The sequence below is a fragment of the Carya illinoinensis genome, chromosome 12, assembly GCF_018687715.1.
Source record: "Carya illinoinensis cultivar Pawnee chromosome 12, C.illinoinensisPawnee_v1, whole genome shotgun sequence".
Lineage (NCBI taxonomy): Eukaryota > Viridiplantae > Streptophyta > Magnoliopsida > Fagales > Juglandaceae > Carya > Carya illinoinensis.
Genome location: NC_056763.1, coordinates 30,775,267 through 30,792,225, shown reverse-complemented (window position 1 = coordinate 30,792,225; position 16,959 = coordinate 30,775,267). Strand labels below are relative to the sequence as shown.

At 36.6% G+C, this 16,959-nt stretch overlaps 2 protein-coding genes and 1 long non-coding RNA gene across 6 annotated transcripts; 1 reads left to right on the top strand and 2 right to left on the bottom strand.

Annotated features, from left to right (window-relative positions):
• Positions 1 to 4,208: 4,208 nt before the first annotated feature.
• LOC122290249 (ubiquitin-conjugating enzyme E2-17 kDa-like) lies at positions 4,209 to 7,569 on the bottom strand. Of its 3 annotated transcripts, XM_043097852.1 has the most exons (6): positions 7,413 to 7,548; positions 6,677 to 6,800; positions 6,136 to 6,242; positions 5,542 to 5,669; positions 4,853 to 4,957; positions 4,209 to 4,632 (listed from the first exon to the last, which is right to left on the bottom strand). In XM_043097852.1, the coding sequence occupies exons 3-6, from the start codon at positions 6,203 to 6,205 to the stop codon at positions 4,489 to 4,491; spliced, it is 447 nt and encodes a 148-aa protein (XP_042953786.1). In that variant the 5' UTR covers positions 6,206 to 6,242; positions 6,677 to 6,800; positions 7,413 to 7,548; the 3' UTR covers positions 4,209 to 4,488. The 3 variants fall into 3 exon arrangements, with proteins under 3 accessions (XP_042953786.1, XP_042953785.1, XP_042953787.1); XM_043097851.1 differs by lacking the exon at positions 6,677 to 6,800 and having other exon boundaries at positions 7,413 to 7,569; XM_043097853.1 differs by lacking the exons at positions 6,677 to 6,800; positions 7,413 to 7,548 and adding an exon at positions 7,325 to 7,343.
• Positions 7,570 to 8,115: 546 nt separating this feature from the next.
• Positions 8,116 to 9,498, top strand: LOC122290472. The gene is made up of 2 exons (XR_006236392.1): positions 8,116 to 8,986; positions 9,113 to 9,498. It is a non-coding gene; the product is annotated as an uncharacterized LOC122290472 (long non-coding RNA).
• A 2,829-nt stretch (positions 9,499 to 12,327) lies between these two features.
• On the bottom strand, positions 12,328 to 14,134 carry LOC122290471. 2 transcript variants are annotated; one of them, XM_043098201.1, is made up of 3 exons: positions 13,168 to 14,134; positions 12,962 to 13,051; positions 12,328 to 12,871 (listed from the first exon to the last, which is right to left on the bottom strand). In XM_043098201.1, the coding sequence occupies exon 1, from the start codon at positions 13,893 to 13,895 to the stop codon at positions 13,215 to 13,217; it is 681 nt and encodes a 226-aa protein (XP_042954135.1). In that variant the 5' UTR covers positions 13,896 to 14,134; the 3' UTR covers positions 12,328 to 12,871; positions 12,962 to 13,051; positions 13,168 to 13,214. The 2 variants fall into 2 exon arrangements, with proteins under 2 accessions (XP_042954135.1, XP_042954134.1); XM_043098200.1 differs by having other exon boundaries at positions 12,962 to 13,042; positions 13,168 to 14,133.
• Positions 14,135 to 16,959: the final 2,825 nt, after the last annotated feature.

The window sequence follows — 16,959 nt, the reverse complement described above, 5'->3', positions numbered from 1 at the left end:
ACATTCTAGAACTAAGCATATTGAAATAAGATATCATTTTCTTCGAGATCATGTGCAGAAAGGCGATATAGTACTAGAATTCACAAACACACACGATCAGTTAGCAGATATTTTCACAAAGCCTTTACCAGAAGATAGATTATGTATGATCAGAAGAGAAATAGGTATGATACATGTTATGAATATCTCTTAAAAAATAGACTAGAGTCAATAAAAATAGAGATGGATTTTTTAAATACTTTTACATAAACTTGAGATTCTTAACCTCATGTTTGAGACGCTCATTCTCTTCATACAATATCATGTCATTCTTATTCATGGGAACCGGCAAGCGGAATGAAGAATCTAATAAAGATTCAACTGTTTATTCTTCTGCCGAATGATTCCTTCCCTTGTGTGAGACTCTTGAACAATTCGTTGAAGTACAACAATTTGTTCTTTGAGTTTTTCAACTTCATGATTTTGGCTTGTAGCCGCTGAGAAAAAGCAACAATAGAGGAAGAGTAGCGAGTCCCAAGACTCACCAAGTCATAAATAGCATCAGAATCTGACTTATTAGTCAGATTATTATTTTCTTGCTGCAACATGGCACCAATGACAGCTACAGAAAGGACAGGAGGTTGAGATACAGAATGCCTCATAGATGGATCTAGAGAAATGTTAGAAGAATGAGCCATTGAGAAAAGAGTAGAAGGCTTAAAACGAGAATGCTGAAGGAATGCAGATGAGTTATAGAGATGAGATGAAAAATTGATGCGGATTGGATGAACTTCAGGACTGATTTTATAGAGATAACATAAAGAATAAGACAAACTATTTTCTCTTCAAATCTTATTTAGTCAAAAGAAATACAAGATATGCTGGACACACATTGTCAAAAGTTTTCTTACTAAGCCAACAAGATTAACAGTAGATTGTCCCTATTTTTCTAGTAAACGATGAACCTCTGCTGTTATCTGCCGATGTTGACCTTGTATCTGAACCCTTTCTCGTTCCAGCTCCTCTATTCGTGATTGCAGATCATGAGCATACCAATCTGTAAAATTTTTCAACTCTTGGTTTTCTTGCTTTAGCCTTTTATTCTCACTATCCTTATTAGCAAGCTTCTGTCGTAACTCAAATATTTGCATGTTAAGATGATCAATCTCACTCACCCTCGCCATTAACCTCCGAGACATGATCGTAACAGAGGCAACATATTGACTACTGAGCATTCTTGATTCTGCAATAATCTCAGAATCAGCCTTACTAGAAAAACGGTTCACTGCTCCTATCATGGTATTGACGGCCTCAGGAGAGAAGATTGATGATTGATGCGTCAAGGGTTCCTGATTCAAGTCTGGAACATTAGTGGAAGAGAATTGCTCAGCCATTCTATCGTTGTGGAAAAACAGAACTCAGGTCAAGAAGCGATTATTTTTTTGGCATCCGATAGATGAAAATGATCATTTTTTTATAGAAACTCGGAGCCTTCAATCCCGTTTGTCAACAACATCAGGCGATTGTTTAAATCTTCAACCGTATTAAATTCATAGAGTTAGGCCTCAAGGCTTTGCAGCACTTGTCGAGTCACGGACGACTCCATTTTTCAACTATCTATAGTGTCTACTAACGCACCGTTTTCTTCAGTCTATTTATTTGTTACGGATCCTTTTTAATGATGCCAAAAGGGGGAGAAGTGTTAGACTAGAACATTAACACTGTTTAAATTGCTAAACTTGTTATATATACTTGAAATTATATTTATACTTTTGCTTGAAAAACTAACGCATATTTTCAGGGGGAGCTTAAGTATTAATACAGGTTTCAAGTTCTATCAAGTATTTGTCATCATCAAAAATGGAGAGATTGTTGAACCCAAGGTTTCAAGTTTCATGTGATTATAAATCTACACATGAATTTTGATGATAACAAATGAATTCAAAGAATAAAGGAGTTTCAAGCTCAAGTTGTTCACACAATGGAATCAAGCACATCAAAGAACCAAGCATGAGCAAGAAGGAAATAAGTTCACATTAAAGTCATAGAGTAATATTGTAAATCTCTTAAAATTCGAAATTAGGATTAATGCTCAAAATTAATATTTTATCATAAAGCATTAAAATACATTTTCCACATGTGCATAAATATTTTTGAAAATTAAATTTAAAAATTTTGAAAGATGATTGATTGTCATCTTTTGCATGTGCATGCCTTGATTAAAGGGTTGAACTTTGACAATATTAAAGATGAATGATTGTCATCTTTCACATGTGCATGTTTTATTTGAATATTTTCAAAGTGATTGATACTTTTTTAGACTTATACAAAAAGTAAAAGATTAGGTTTGAATATTTTTGAAAAGGAAAGTGTGCTCCTTTTGTCATATGCAAAAAGTAAAAGATTAGGTTTGAATTTTTTGAAAATGAAAGTGTGCTCATTTTGTCATATGCCAAAAGTAAAAGATTAGGTTTGATTTTTTTGAAAAAAAATGAATGATGTCTTTGACAATTGAAAAAGAAGAACCTTTTATTTGAATTTTTTGAAAAAGTGAATGATGTTATCTTTGACATGTGAATCTTTTTAAATTTGAATATGAAGTCTCATATGTCTATAAATAGATCATTTGAGAGCTTCACATTCACAATACCAAGAGCATACAACATTCATTCAAAGCTTTCATTCTCTCTTCTCTAAACATTGAGCCTTAATCCTTGTTCATTTTGAGAGATATAGTTTGCGCTGTATTGTTCTTATTTCACTCATTGAGGAGTGTTTTCTGATAACCTACCCACTATCAGCTCTTGTATCAGAAAAAGGGTGTGTATAACCCTTGTGCGTGTAGAAAGTATTCTACACGGGGAATAGTTGAATCACCACGTGGAAGGTGATTGCAAGTGTAGAGGGTGTTCTACACGGATCCTTTGTAACGGTGTTGTTCAAAGGTGTAATAGGTTTCTATCTCCACCTGAAGGAGGTTGAATAGTGAATTTGGAAATCCTCAAGGGGTAGCTTGAAGCGAGGACATAGGCAGTGGGGCCGAACCTCGTTAACATACTGAGTTTGCTTCTCTCTTACCCTTACTCTTTATATTTATTGTTATTTCATATTTTGTTTATATTTTATATTATATATTTGATTTATAATTATTATTTTTTTTAATACAACTCAATTCACCCCCCCTCTTGTGTTAGTCATCTGGGCAACAATATATATAGGAGTACAAAGGGGACTATGTTTTTGACGACTAGTACTATGCATTTGACGGTTAGCTCACTATGCTAGCACTATGCACTATGCATTTGACGACTAGCACTATGCACTAATACTATGTATTTGACGACTAGTACTATGTATTTGATGACTAGTTAAATGTAGTCATACAATTCAAGATAGTTTATAACATAAATTATTCTTTCAGCCCTTTGAGGCATTTCGGTGCACAACTTCTTGCTTTAACACATGTTATGCCATTTTATCTGGGATCCCTTCTCTCTACCTCATTATTTATTTATATCATGAGGAGGGGAATATGCAGGCCTTACTAAAAACAAAAAGTGCACCATTATAAACGTTTATTTAAAAAAAAAAAAAAAATTATTATTTTTTAATAAAATCTATCTTTGTAAAAAGTACTTGGCAAAATTTGTATATTATGAACCTAAACCAAACATTAATCGTCCGATAGAATTTTATATAAACAAAAACAACGAAATGACACCAATCACCGTCATGTGAAATCAAAACCAGAATCTCAAAAATTCGATTCTTCTTTTCCTGAATCACTTCCAACTTCAACTTCAAGAAGGGCGATCATGTCTATTCCTCCCGTTGCGAGTCACGACCATAAATATTTCGAAAATGATACAAACATGGATGGCATTGCTGCGACGTAATTATCTTAACAGTCTCGTCCCTCCCATTTTTCTAAGCCATAGAAAATTCGTGAAAATAATCACCAAGCTTAAACCCATCTCAGCCCACAACGTTCTAGTGCATCACCTTCTCATTGTTGATTATATCCAACATGTTCACAACACTTCGCTATGTATGCTTATCTCTGCCTTGTCTGTTCCTCACGGTGGAGCCAGAGAGAATTCCTTCCGACTCCGAGTACAGGGCATTCCCACATCCAAACTAAACAATCTCCACAGGCCAGAAACAATCTCTGTTTACCAGAATACTTCTTTTAAAACATAGAACACAACCAATAATATGCGAATTATGAATGTCGAGCAAAACAAAAATATGATTTTCCCACCAAATTCCACATAACTATGCCATGTCTTAAAAGCAAGATCATTCTTAAAAGTTTAAAAAAAAAAAAAAAAAAGTAAGATTATCTCACGCGAAGAAACCCCACAGAGAGAATTTCCCAATGACAAACAGAGGAGACAACACAACAGTGACAGACCATGCAAGTTCTTTAATCTTTATACCAGATTACATCTATTTATTTACTAATATCATGAATTTAACCATGACATGTTCGGTCATACAGGAACCACCCTAGCCCATGGCATACTTCTGGGTCCAGGATCGGGCTGTTGTCTCGTACTTCACTCTGTCAGTCTTGTACATGTGGGCTATCTCAGGCACCAGAGGATCATCTGGATTTGGATCGGTCAACAGTGAGCATATTGAGAGCAGGACCTGCAAAAAACCATCGTCACAATTATGGACCGTCAACCACAAATCTAAATATTTTCCAAGCACAAAAACAAAACCTGCGATTGAGCTGCTTTAATAAAATGCCAAGTCCAAGCCAAACTCGATTGCAATCAACAAGATCCAAATGATGCAAATAACTGAAATATTGCTTCTCATGCAATGCATAAAGGCATATGAATGACAACTGAAACAATCACATTACTTTGGATATGGTAAGGGCAGGGCTCCATTGTTCTTTGAGGATGTCAAGACAGATGCTACCATTGCTATTGATGTTAGGGTGGAAAACTTTTGTCCGGAAGGAAACCTGTAAAATGGCATAAACGAGCAAAAGTCATGTAAATGCATCAGTTAGGTAGCGCAATCAGCCAAGGATCACGTATCATTAGTTCAGAGTCTCAAATCTCTACCACCTCTCCCTTTGGGCCACTTGCTACCTCATTTCCTCAAGGAAAACAATCAAAGGCAGAAAACATCTTCACATTACCCCTAACATTACATATCATAATGTGTATAAATAATCAAAGATGAAAATTCTGGTCAAATCAACGAATTTCCACTTTTTTCTTCATTTAGTGAAATTGATACTTGCACCCATCTTTTAGAACCACGTGAGTTTTCATAAGCAATAGTCAAAAGCTACAACAAGACAGGGGACCAAGCATCTCATAATCCACGATAGTTAATTGGCAGTGGGTGTTTCAGTCATGTCTGATGAATGCAGTTCTTAAGTTTAAACACGTAGCTACATCGCTGTAGCATGCAAAGTTGAGATATATTCACCCTCCGCCTTGTCAAAGTCCTGCTTGTGTGAGAAGCTATGCATGCATGAAGTCAGATATTGCTTGGGGATTGAACAAATTACCTCAGACAAACGAGTGTAGTTTTTACCTTGGGTGGCTTGAACGGATAATCTGGTGGAAAGTGGATGGATATAAGGAACACACCCCCAGCAAATGGGCTGTCTGCTGGGCCCATAATTGTTGCTTGCCAGTGGAACATATCATCAGCCACGGGGCCTGCAACCATGGAGAACTGCCAATTACAAATTGTAACTACAAGAGTAAAACAAAATCAAATATCAAAGGAAAAGCAACCATCTAACCAGCAGAGAACAAGGTACAAGTATGTTGGTGTAAACAGTTCAAGATGATAATTTCTTACCCACGCTCATATATGCCAAACACCAAAACAGCCACCAATATACATGCCATACATTGATAATTTCTACTCACACTTTATGTTAGTTTCACCCACTCGTGTCAGCCATTCCCTCATTCTTATACTAGTATTTATTAGACTTAATTTAAATGATTAGCAGGTGAACATTTTTGTTATCCTATATTTCCAGATACATATTTATGATCCTTTATATTATAATACCAATGAAGCCATCAATCCTCAAATTAGAATTACAGGGGAAGACACAAATCCAACAGCACAAGAGAGTATGCTTTCTAAAGGGGGTCAAAATTTGAAACTAACCGGCACTGCATGAAGCAGGAGGATCTTTCTGGAGGTCCTTCAACTCCTTGTTGATCCTTTTCGAAGCCATCACAAAATCACTGGTGTCTCAGAATTTTCACGGTAACCTAAAACAAACAGGGAAAAACATACCAAAATCATAATCCATGAAAAATAAAGAAATTCCATCTATATGCATATGTGCACATATAAATATTTTTTTATGAGTACAAATATTATATATATTAATATCAATAGGAGTAAGCAAGTACATTGGGCGTATACAAGAAACACCTAGCCCATACTAGAGAGCCCCTAATGACCAATAATCCCGTGAAAATTAGAAATCTATCCAAAATACAATAAGCCCGAATGGGAACAAAACACACCTCCCCAACCCCAACCCAAAACTCCCTCTATGAGAATGGCTTCATAATGCTCTCCCTTTAATCTTCCCTCAACTTGAACTACCTCTCTTAGCGTCATAGTTTATTGCCCAAGAAAAACGCTTTAGCTCCCTGCTTTTCTTAAATCTTGATTTGGTTTCAAGCAAGTGGCCCACCTCAATTGCAGCGAGTAGTGCTGCAAATTGGTCGTCACATCCCTCATATGAAAGCCCCACACACTGCTGAATCTCATTAACCTCATGCAGAACTCATGCAGAACCCAATCCGATGATGAACCCGCTATATTGTTAATCAGAGGAACCCAAAATCATAATCCATGAAAAATAAAGAAATTCCATCTATATGCATATGTGCGTATATTAATCTGACACCCATTACAAAATATGGCTTCCATTCCTCTCAGCAACCACACACACACACACACACACACACACACACACACAGATAAACGAAATTGGGATCTCCACATAATTCGTGCCCGATCCGAATAGTTGTTATTCTCAAAACTATAAACAAACAAACAGACGGGGTCTAAATGAGATACATATATAGAAACGGATGTAAGAAGCATTAATATATAAAACCAAATAAATAAACTGAAATTGCAGGCACGTGAAGATCTATTTAGACGCGAAATACAGTAATAATATTGAATAACATGATTTTAGTCAATTAAAAATATTGTAACTTATTCGCAACGTAAAGACATGAACTGATTAATGAAGAAAGTGTATACAAACGCAAAATTCTGAACCAAAAAGATCAAAAAGTAATTTCTCAAGAAATATAAACATTAATCTAACTTTGAAAGAATAATTAGTTTGAAGTTCTGTTTTTGAATTTTGGGAGCTCCAAAATCGAACTGAGAGAGAGATAGAGATGAGGAGATACTCTCTGAGCAGTAGAGACGGAGACAGTCTGCAAATCGATGTTTAGTGTGGGTGTGGCGGTGAGGCGATGGGAAAGGAGGGGAGGCGTTTCTCTGTAAAATTCGGTGACTTTGTGGACACGTAACGTAAGATTTTCCTTCCTATCTGCTTCGTATTCCTTTTCTTTTTTTTTTTTTTTTTTTTTTTTTTCCTTCTTTTTTTTAGCCCTTTTACAAGCAGCTACTCTTTGTAATTTTTTTTTTTTTAATTATTCTTCGTATAAAATGCAACTACTTCGGAGTTTAACAAATCCTATTTTTTTTAATCGTTTAACAAACTGTCAAATTCTACTAACTGCACATACAATTCTTCGAAGTTTTTTTTAATGCTGTTTTAAATTATAAATAATTATGTATATACGCAGCAAAAAAGTGCAAGGTAATAGTATCACTTTTACTGGCATATTAAAATATGAGTTTTTTTTTTAATATATAATTATCTTTTATATATATTTTTTGTGCTTAATTAATTTATTAATCGAAATAATTATTTTATATTAAAAAAATGATACAACTAATCATATTAATAAAATATATATATAAATAATTCTACATAAAATTTTTATTAAAATATATGACAAATTATTTTATCATTCTCATTAAAAATATATATATATCTAAAACATAAAATTTAAATTTTGTAAACTTGATGACATGTTGGTATTTAATCACTTGAGTTCTCGAGTCGAAATGTACGCCTACGCCTCTCTGCATTAATCGCCGGCGGAGTTCCTTAAAAAAAAAAAAAAAAAAATCGTGGGCGGAGTCTTCCACGCTACGCACATGTCATCGACTGCTGCACACAGCCTGTGGCTCGATGTCGGTGCTGGCAAATTGCTCACCATTAAAGCTGGCCATGCAACAACTCAAAAGCCATTTGTATCATTCATCGTACAGGGTTTTGGTTTTCGAAACGAAGACGACAATCCATTCAATAACTGTGTGTGTCCATCCGAGTTTCTGACTTTCTGCAATATCAAGACTCTCCATCCGGTCCCAAATTTATATGTAAGGCCTTATAAATAAAACTACCCTCTTTAACCTCTCCCACGCACATACTTTTCATCAAGTATATGATTAGGTTCTACTTATCTATTGCTTCAGTTTGTATCCACATGCAGGGTCCTTATCTCCGTTTCACTGCAAAAATACTTGTTCTACATGTACGTTAGTCCCATTTTCGTTACCCAGGGAAAAACTAAAACATTTATTCCATTGTCTTAAGCGTCTTTTTCCTCTATCGATCTGTTTGTATTTCCTTGCACATTTGTGATAAAGTCAACCGAGTTTCAGTGTTGTAAATATATCTTGAGGACCAGAATACGTGGTGGGTGGAGCACAGGCATTGGTTCAAACTTAAATGAAAACCCCAGGAACCTTTTCAACTGATTTACAAACCCCCTCCACTTCCTTTCCTCAAATTTAGCCTACATTTTCCCCAAACCTCTGCAAGAAACATCCTTTTTGCAGATATTATTATTATTATTTTTTTTTAGAGTCGGGGCCACTTCGTACTTGTTTAAGGGGAGCTGGGAAGGTACGTACTTGTTTGTTGGGCTTACACTTTCGATCTATTTCTTTGTCATGCTTGACAATTTGCTGCATCTTGTGCTTCAATTACTCACATATTTCTTAACGTTCATTTTTCTATTTATATGGATAGGTATAGGCATATACTCAGCTCGTTTCCTGCATCTCATTTGGTCTAGTTAACTGACAATGGGAAGTATAGACAATGGGAAATATAGTGGGAAAGAGTGAATCACCTAAACAGGTTTGGATAACAGAAACAAAGCTTTAGGCCAAAATGGTTGAAGCTATGAAGCAGAGGGCATCAGCGGGAAGTGCGCGCCACGAAATCATTCAACAGCATAATCGACCTTGCAGTTCCCCAAAATCGATTAGAGCTTGAGAAATTGCAGTGTAATTTTTGAGCAATTTGGTGGGTGGCCTATCAATTCTTTGTTGAATACTAGTAGTTGATAATTTCTTCTGGTAACACTAAATTTTGTGAATTACGACCATAAAATTAAGAAGTGCTTATTGTTCTCCGCATGTGTGATAATATGATACACGCATACTCTTCTTTTTATTAATTTGTAACTGCTCAGATGTCTGTCTTAATTATTTCCGCGTAGACCAGGATTCAAATGGTGCAATAGACAATGAGGAATTGGAAAAATGTTTTCATAAGCTGGAAATTTCACTCGCAGATGATGAAATCAACGATCTCTTTGAGGCATGGTATATTAATAAATAGGAATATGGGTATGAAGTTCAATGAATTCACTGTACTTCTCGACCTCGACAATCTTCTAAAAGATGAGCCGACTGCCCTTCTTGCTGTATCTAGAAAATATTTTCTGTCTTTGCTTTTTAAATCTCATTTTTAACCTGAGAAACCACCACTTTTTCAAAAGTAATGAAAAGATGTAGATTTTATTATTTATATTATATTCTTACCTCTCCCTCACATATAAGCTAAACTCATTCTCAACGAATGAGTTCAACACGTATAATATTTAATTAAATGGGTAGAGTGTAGAATCAAGGTTTGAACTCAAAATCTCTGCTATGATACCATGTAAAATCACTACTTATCTCAAAAGTTTAATTTAATGGAAAGATGCACCTAATGGAAATCACCACTTATTATTAACATTGCTGATGCATCAAACCTATACTTATTTCTTTACCTAGAGAAGGGTGTCATATTTCATATGCCTTATGCTTTCCAACCTTTCAAATTTGTCACAGAAACCCCCAAGGGGTTGGCCTAAGTGGTAAAGGCCTTAGTTTTGGAGTCTCACTCTCTTCAAAGTCTAATGTTTAATACATCATGGTTGCAAATAATCATTTGGGGCCATACTCCTAGTGAAAAGCTAATGATTTAATCAATTTCGTGTAGGGAAACTTTCTAGAGTGTGGTGCATAGGACCGAAGTTTACTCTGTAGGAGTGGATCTAAAGGGCCATGCCTTGGAGAGGTTCCCAACATTAAAAAAAAAAAATAGTAATAATAATAATTGATCATTTCAGAGAAAGGGATGTGTTCCCTTGTTCAGAGATATCCTGAAAAGTTTCTGTGGTGCCTTATTACTTTTTGCTTGCCTTTTTGTGGAACGAGCATATATCTTAATCTCACGTAGACACACATACAAAGTAAATTTGTTTAAATTTAGTTGGTACTGACTGTGAAAAATATTAAAATATTTGGGTTTAATTTTATCCATCCACCAAATTTGAAGAACTACCAAAGAGTGCCTGTTGATTGACTTTTTCTGGATATTTTGACTAAACATCCCAAGTTCACACTCGGTACCAGTCCTGTGATGATAGGGAAACGCGAGTCATGTAAAAGGTGCAGATAGGGGGATCATCATTTTACCATCCTGGCTAATTGGCTTCATGAATATATTTTCTTCAGTAATTCTGCTTCTTTTTTCCCTTGAATTCCTTGAACCTGCTAGAAATCACGAATATCCCGATGCAGAGGCCACATTTGAAACATTGGTAGATCCATTCATCTTCTTGGACAAAAACAAGGATGGTTATGTCGGCAAGAGTGAGATGGTTGAAGCCGTATATGAAACTCCATCAGGAGAATGTTCTTCTGGACAAATAGCCATGAAAAAGATTCGGTAACGATCTCTGCGTGTGTGCATGATATCTATGCATGTCACAGAAGCTCGTTTATGGCACTCAGAATAAAAGAGTGAATTTCCACAATTTTTATCATAGTGTCTATGAACATTAAGAATCTCGTTCCTACAGCTTACAACTTTCATCGTACAGTGCTCTCCAAAGAGCAATTCTTCTCAAAAGGTGCTGAGTTGGAACCCCATTCTAAACGTGGCTTCAAAGCTATTCTTTCTATAGCGCTTGCTTTTCTTGGGAATTGAGCTTAGCCCTTTAACCAGCGCTTATCGAGGAGCCGACAAAGGCACCCTTCCCTTTGGGAACCTTGCAATCAACCTCGCAAACGGGTTACCTCCCTTCAATCGGCGGGCCTTGGCTTAGTTTTAGAGGTTAGTTACACATCTATCTCACTTGTAACTACTTGACATACGCTATCATACTATTGAACCACAATAGGGTTCAAGCCTAGCGTGCAGAATACAGAGAAGAAGCAGGAGCCGAGCAGCAGTCCACCGATTCGGCTTAGGGCTATTTAATATGCCACTAGACATGCTTATTTGAGTGCATTTTTTTGCCAAAGAAACTTGCTGTAACAGATGGGGGGATACATTTAGATTAAAGCTTAGGGATATAATCTTGTTTTGTTTTTGTTTTAGTGGGGGGGATTTGTATGTTGATTCAAATTAATTCAATGCCTGTTGCTGGAAAACCTTAATTCTATTGGCCTAAGAGATAGATGTCGTTGAAGGTTAATTTACCTTCGGTAGCACCGTAGCAGGTAGTGTTTTTGCCCCTGGTGTGTGTATATATAATATATGATGTGGCGCATTTATTACCGTTTGATAATAAAGAAACATGTAATAAATGATCATTTAATGGTACTATATTTTACTTAGTAAGATAAATAGGATGATGTGTATAGAATTTTCCTTATGAAAAAATGGGTGGGAATGGATGATATTGATGGGACGAAGGCCTGAATGTATATTTGAGCCTCTATAGCCCCATCTCTGCTTTTATGACTGGTACTGAAGCTTCAGGCCGTCAAATTCCATGGTAATTTTCTTCTCCAACAATGTCCACATATGAAGGATGTCACGAATCACACGGACACACACACACACTCCTTAAATTTCACAACGTAGCATTATCTGCTGCACAAAAATGCCCTTAATTTTAAACAGTTGTAAAAAAAAAGGTAAAAAAAAAGAACGCGGAATATGACTAACACAAGCTAAAATTCTCAAATATTTTTCTGAATTTGCTTTTGTGTCAATATATTTTACATATTGATGATAAACGAGATACGCTAGAGTGCAAGCTTTACAGTAAACAAGTCTCTCAAATTCTCAATAAGAATGAATGTTATTTTCTGAATATAGAAGGAAGTAAGAACACAACACAGGCAGTGTTGCTTCTTCATTGGGAGGGAGCCAAGATCAGATCCTCCTATCCTATCAAACAAGGTCTTTTGAATTTGCTTCTACCCACTTGGCAAATAAATATATCCTCCTACTGTGATTGAGCAATTCTCCACAATCAGGCATCTCTCATGTAAAAAAATGGAAGCCGAGTTCAGATCAGATGGGAAAAAATCCGATAAATTTCTTCCAACTTTCAGCCGACACGTAATCACAACCTCCAATACTTGCATAAATTGCTTGTTCTACCGAGTGTAGAAACATAATTATCAATCGGACCGAAGATGCTTCATCCCCTGGAAGAGATCAATTTCTGCCATTACCCACCCATCTCTTCTAACATTGACGAAATGTTGGAAAGTACTGCAGAAAAGGCCAGACAAATATATGTTATGTAACGGGAGCAGTTTCGCATTTGAAAGTTATCGAGGGCGAGATGACTGTTTCATCTACCTTTGATGCTGGTTTGGATTGATCAGATTCAGATAGTTCATATACAACCTATTTCGCGTTACATTCTTCAAGATCACCCGTCTGCAGAAACTTCACCAGTATGAGAGATGAGACCCAAACCACATACTGATTAAGTACATATATCTGGACAAAGCAGAACCAGAAAATATTGTAGGAGAGTGGGTACTCATTAGGTTAGCCATTACCGTGATGCTGCAACAGAGAAGCCCACTAAAATAAACAACTCCCACGATCAGAAGCCGCAGAGGATGAGCTTGCTAGCCGGAAGCACCAAACCTGCAAAGCAAACAAGAGCTAAGGTCATCAGATTCCGAGAACACCAATTAATCGGCTTCCATTTTATTTCCACGCTCGAGCTTTTCATCCTCTTCCCACTCTGTGGCTCCTTCGACAAATCAAAGCTAGCTCCTTTCATCCTTAGTTCCTGAATGCACCTCGTGAGCGATCGTCCATCGTTTCTCTCCCTCTGCAACTGCCTCGACACCTTCCAATACCTGCAAAGTTTCACCTGGACCAAGAACACAAGAACAAGCGAGGTAGAGACAGATAATAGACCAGGTATCCACCATTTCTTGCAAGTCTGTTTATGCTCCTCTCGGGAGTTAACCGAAGAGGTAAATAAAATGGTCAAGAAAAACCCATGAAAGATGAAGAAGAAACAGCACAGCTGAAAAAGCTCTCTTTTTATCGAGTCCAATCTAGTTTGTTTGAGAGCGATGCGCCGGCCAAAAAGGTCCTCCTCTCTTTGCCAGAGCTTGAGAAGCAAAAGATGGCCGGGGCTCTCGGAGATTTCCATTAGTGGGTGATGATGCATTGCCGTCGAGATTGTGCTCATGGCAGATAAGAGTTTGTTCTGGTGCTCTTCGTCTACTTTGATTTCTACAATGTGCGCATCTTTGATTTGAGGAGCCATTGACGATTGATATTAGGGTAGTCTAGATAAGAATTATACTGCCAAAATGAATACAAAAAAGAAGAAGAAGGGGGAAATGCAGATTTACTAAAAGAAGAAAACTGGAAAAAAAAAAAAAAAAAACAGGCAAAGCTTTGTATAATTAAAAATGAAACAGAGAAGCTTTGAGATTTTTCTGATCAAATAGAGAGACACAATATGATTGTGGTTTCGATTGCTTTGAAACGTTGAGAGAAGAATATAAGAGGAAGTAAAGAGACACTGCTATTTAAATTGTTGCAGGAACGCCTGGGATTCCCCAACGGTCTTGTTGCGGTGTGTATCGGCAACGGTCGGATTTCTTATTTTATTTGGTTCTATATTCTATCTGATAGTAATTTAAACGGTTATAAGTCCGTTTGGATACGAGAAGGATATAATTATTATCTATCTTATCTTATTTTGTTTTAATATTATAATTTTTTTAAATATTAATGTAAAATATAATAAGTAATTTAACTTTTATAAATTTTAAAAATTAATATTTTAATAATATTTTATTTAACTTTTAATTTTCATTACATCTTAACTCACTGTCTAAATAATATGTAAATATCTCTCTTGATTCACATGTATGGCGTGAATATGACCATTTGGATTTAAAATAGAAAAATTTAACTTATCAGCAGGCACGAATTATTAATTTTTTCCTTCTATTTAAATATATATATAAATATAAATGTGTAAATATATGTGTTTAAATAGAATTAGAAATTGCAAATTGAGTTTCTAAATATTGACGGTTAGGTAAAAGCCTCTTTTAATTTTTCAGTTTTCGTACACATATACGACAACTTCTTCTCTAGAGAGAGAAGCTCATCCTTCTCTCTAAGAAAAAAAGGGTTTTAATAAGCGTCGGTTGGCAGCGATCATGGTGGCCGAAAAGTGTTTTCACCACATGGTCAAGGACATGAAAGACATTTACCATTTTTTTTTCAATCGGACGAGATGGAAGCATTTTTACACGATGGAGCTAGAGGGCTTTGACGTCGTTGGTCTAGGACTTTGAAGCTGTCTACCATTTTATTTCAATCGGACGGGATGAAGGCATTTTACACGATGGAGGTGGAGGATTTCGATGTCGTTGTTTTGGCCGTGAGTGCCATTCGGTTGAAAGAGGGACCACCATGGACAACCATGTAGCTGGGCGTGGTGGTAAAGGGAGGGCCTTCAGTGTGTGCAGAGCCATAGATTTTGAGTTCAGAAGCTTTGGTATGCATGTTGTTCTGGGGTGTTCTCCCAAGGGGTTCAGTGACTCTATTTTATCCATGGAAAACAGAGGTGATTTTTGGGATGAACGGCTGGAATGCATGGGGGTTGATGGAGGTTTCTGGGTTGAAGTCCAAGCTAAACTCACGGTGGAGATTCTCTTGGATGGTGGCCGGATTGGGGGTGACGCACCGTTTTTATGTTTCTGGTTTTCTTTCCTTTGCTTGCAGGCTATTTTCGTTTGCTGTTCTTCTGGGTTTTTTTCTCTTTCTTAGTTTCGTTTTTGTTTGGTTTTATGTAAATAAGGCCCTTATTGGCTTTGGGTCATTTAATAAGGGTTAGAGTTCCATCTCTATGGATTGCTTGTAGCTGCGTTTCCAATAGAAATGGAGGATGTTCTGTTTGCAGTGTCTCATCCCTGGGGCAAAGCTACCATTACTGACCCACCAGCAGTTTTGCAGCGTTTCATTTATATGCTCGCATGCTTGTAGGCTCGCAGAAACGAAGATAATGCTTGCATCCATAGAAGCCTTGCGGATGAGCTATAGCAGATGTGCAAACGAGCTGGATGAGCAAACGAGCAGTAGGACATCACTGCACTTTGTAGGCAGTGCAGAAAGGATGGAAAACGGACAATACAGTGTAGTGCCTGCAGACAGGACGGGAAACAGACAGTACAGTGTAGTGCCTTGCAGACGAGATGGGAAACAGACAGTACAGTGTAGTGCCCTGCACGCTGTAGGCAGTGCATGATGTTGGCAGTACAGTGTAGTGGTTGGAAAACGGTCAATATTGATGAATATATCCGAGGGAGATTTTTTAGTACCCGAGTGAGATTTTTGTTTGGGGCCATTAGTGTTTAGTACCTGAGTGAGGGATGAGCTGCTTGATCGGTCACAATCCGGGGTAAGAGTTGACTGAGAGTGGCGGGCGATGTTATGGCTGGTGGTCGTATGGCTGGTCTATGTAGTAGAGGCTGCTGTTCACGCGTGAACTGGGTGCTCGTGCCGTTCTGGGCTCATGCAGTTGATACTTGTGGTAGGTGTGCTGTCGGGGTTCAGGCCGGTGCTTGGGGTTCTGTTTTTATGTTTTGTTTTGTTTTGTAGTTTTGCTAGTTAGTTTTTAATATCGTAGTTTAGGCTCTTGGACTTGGTGTCCATAGTATTAGTGTATTGTACTCCGCCTCTTTGGAAGGATGGATGGTTCTCTCTCTTTTAGGAGAGTTTTAAAAGTTAAGACAATGTCCGCTACTTTGTGTGCAGGAATGCTTAAGAGCTTATGCGTAGGTTGGCTTATAGTCTAGATTTTCCTGTATTGATAAGTCACACCTGTAATTTCAGTTTATTGAATGAATTCAATGATCTTTCTTCAATTTTTTTTTTTTTTTCAGTTTTCGTATGTTTCAATTATGCGTTTAAAAAAACTCTAAATTTGATTATATAAATTTTAAACACTTCATTGCGTTGTTTTTGTATAAATAAATTTACTCTTTGTAAATTTGTAATAGTAGAGGTATAAGTTCAATTAGATAAATATGCAAATCTTTAGTAAAAAAGTAGATCTTACTAATAATTTTTTTTTTATACTTTTCAGAATATAATTTACTTTTTGAATACACGTAATTGTCTATTTGGGTATCATTACTCATAAAATTATCATTTCACAATAGTAATCACTTAAAAGTAAGTGCATGTTTGAGATTACAGTGAAAAATATTACTTTTAACTTAAAGTTTATAGCTTAGAGTTTAATTGCATTAGGCTCTACTATTAAAAAACTATTTATTGTTTGAGATCCGTATATCTATAACACTTTT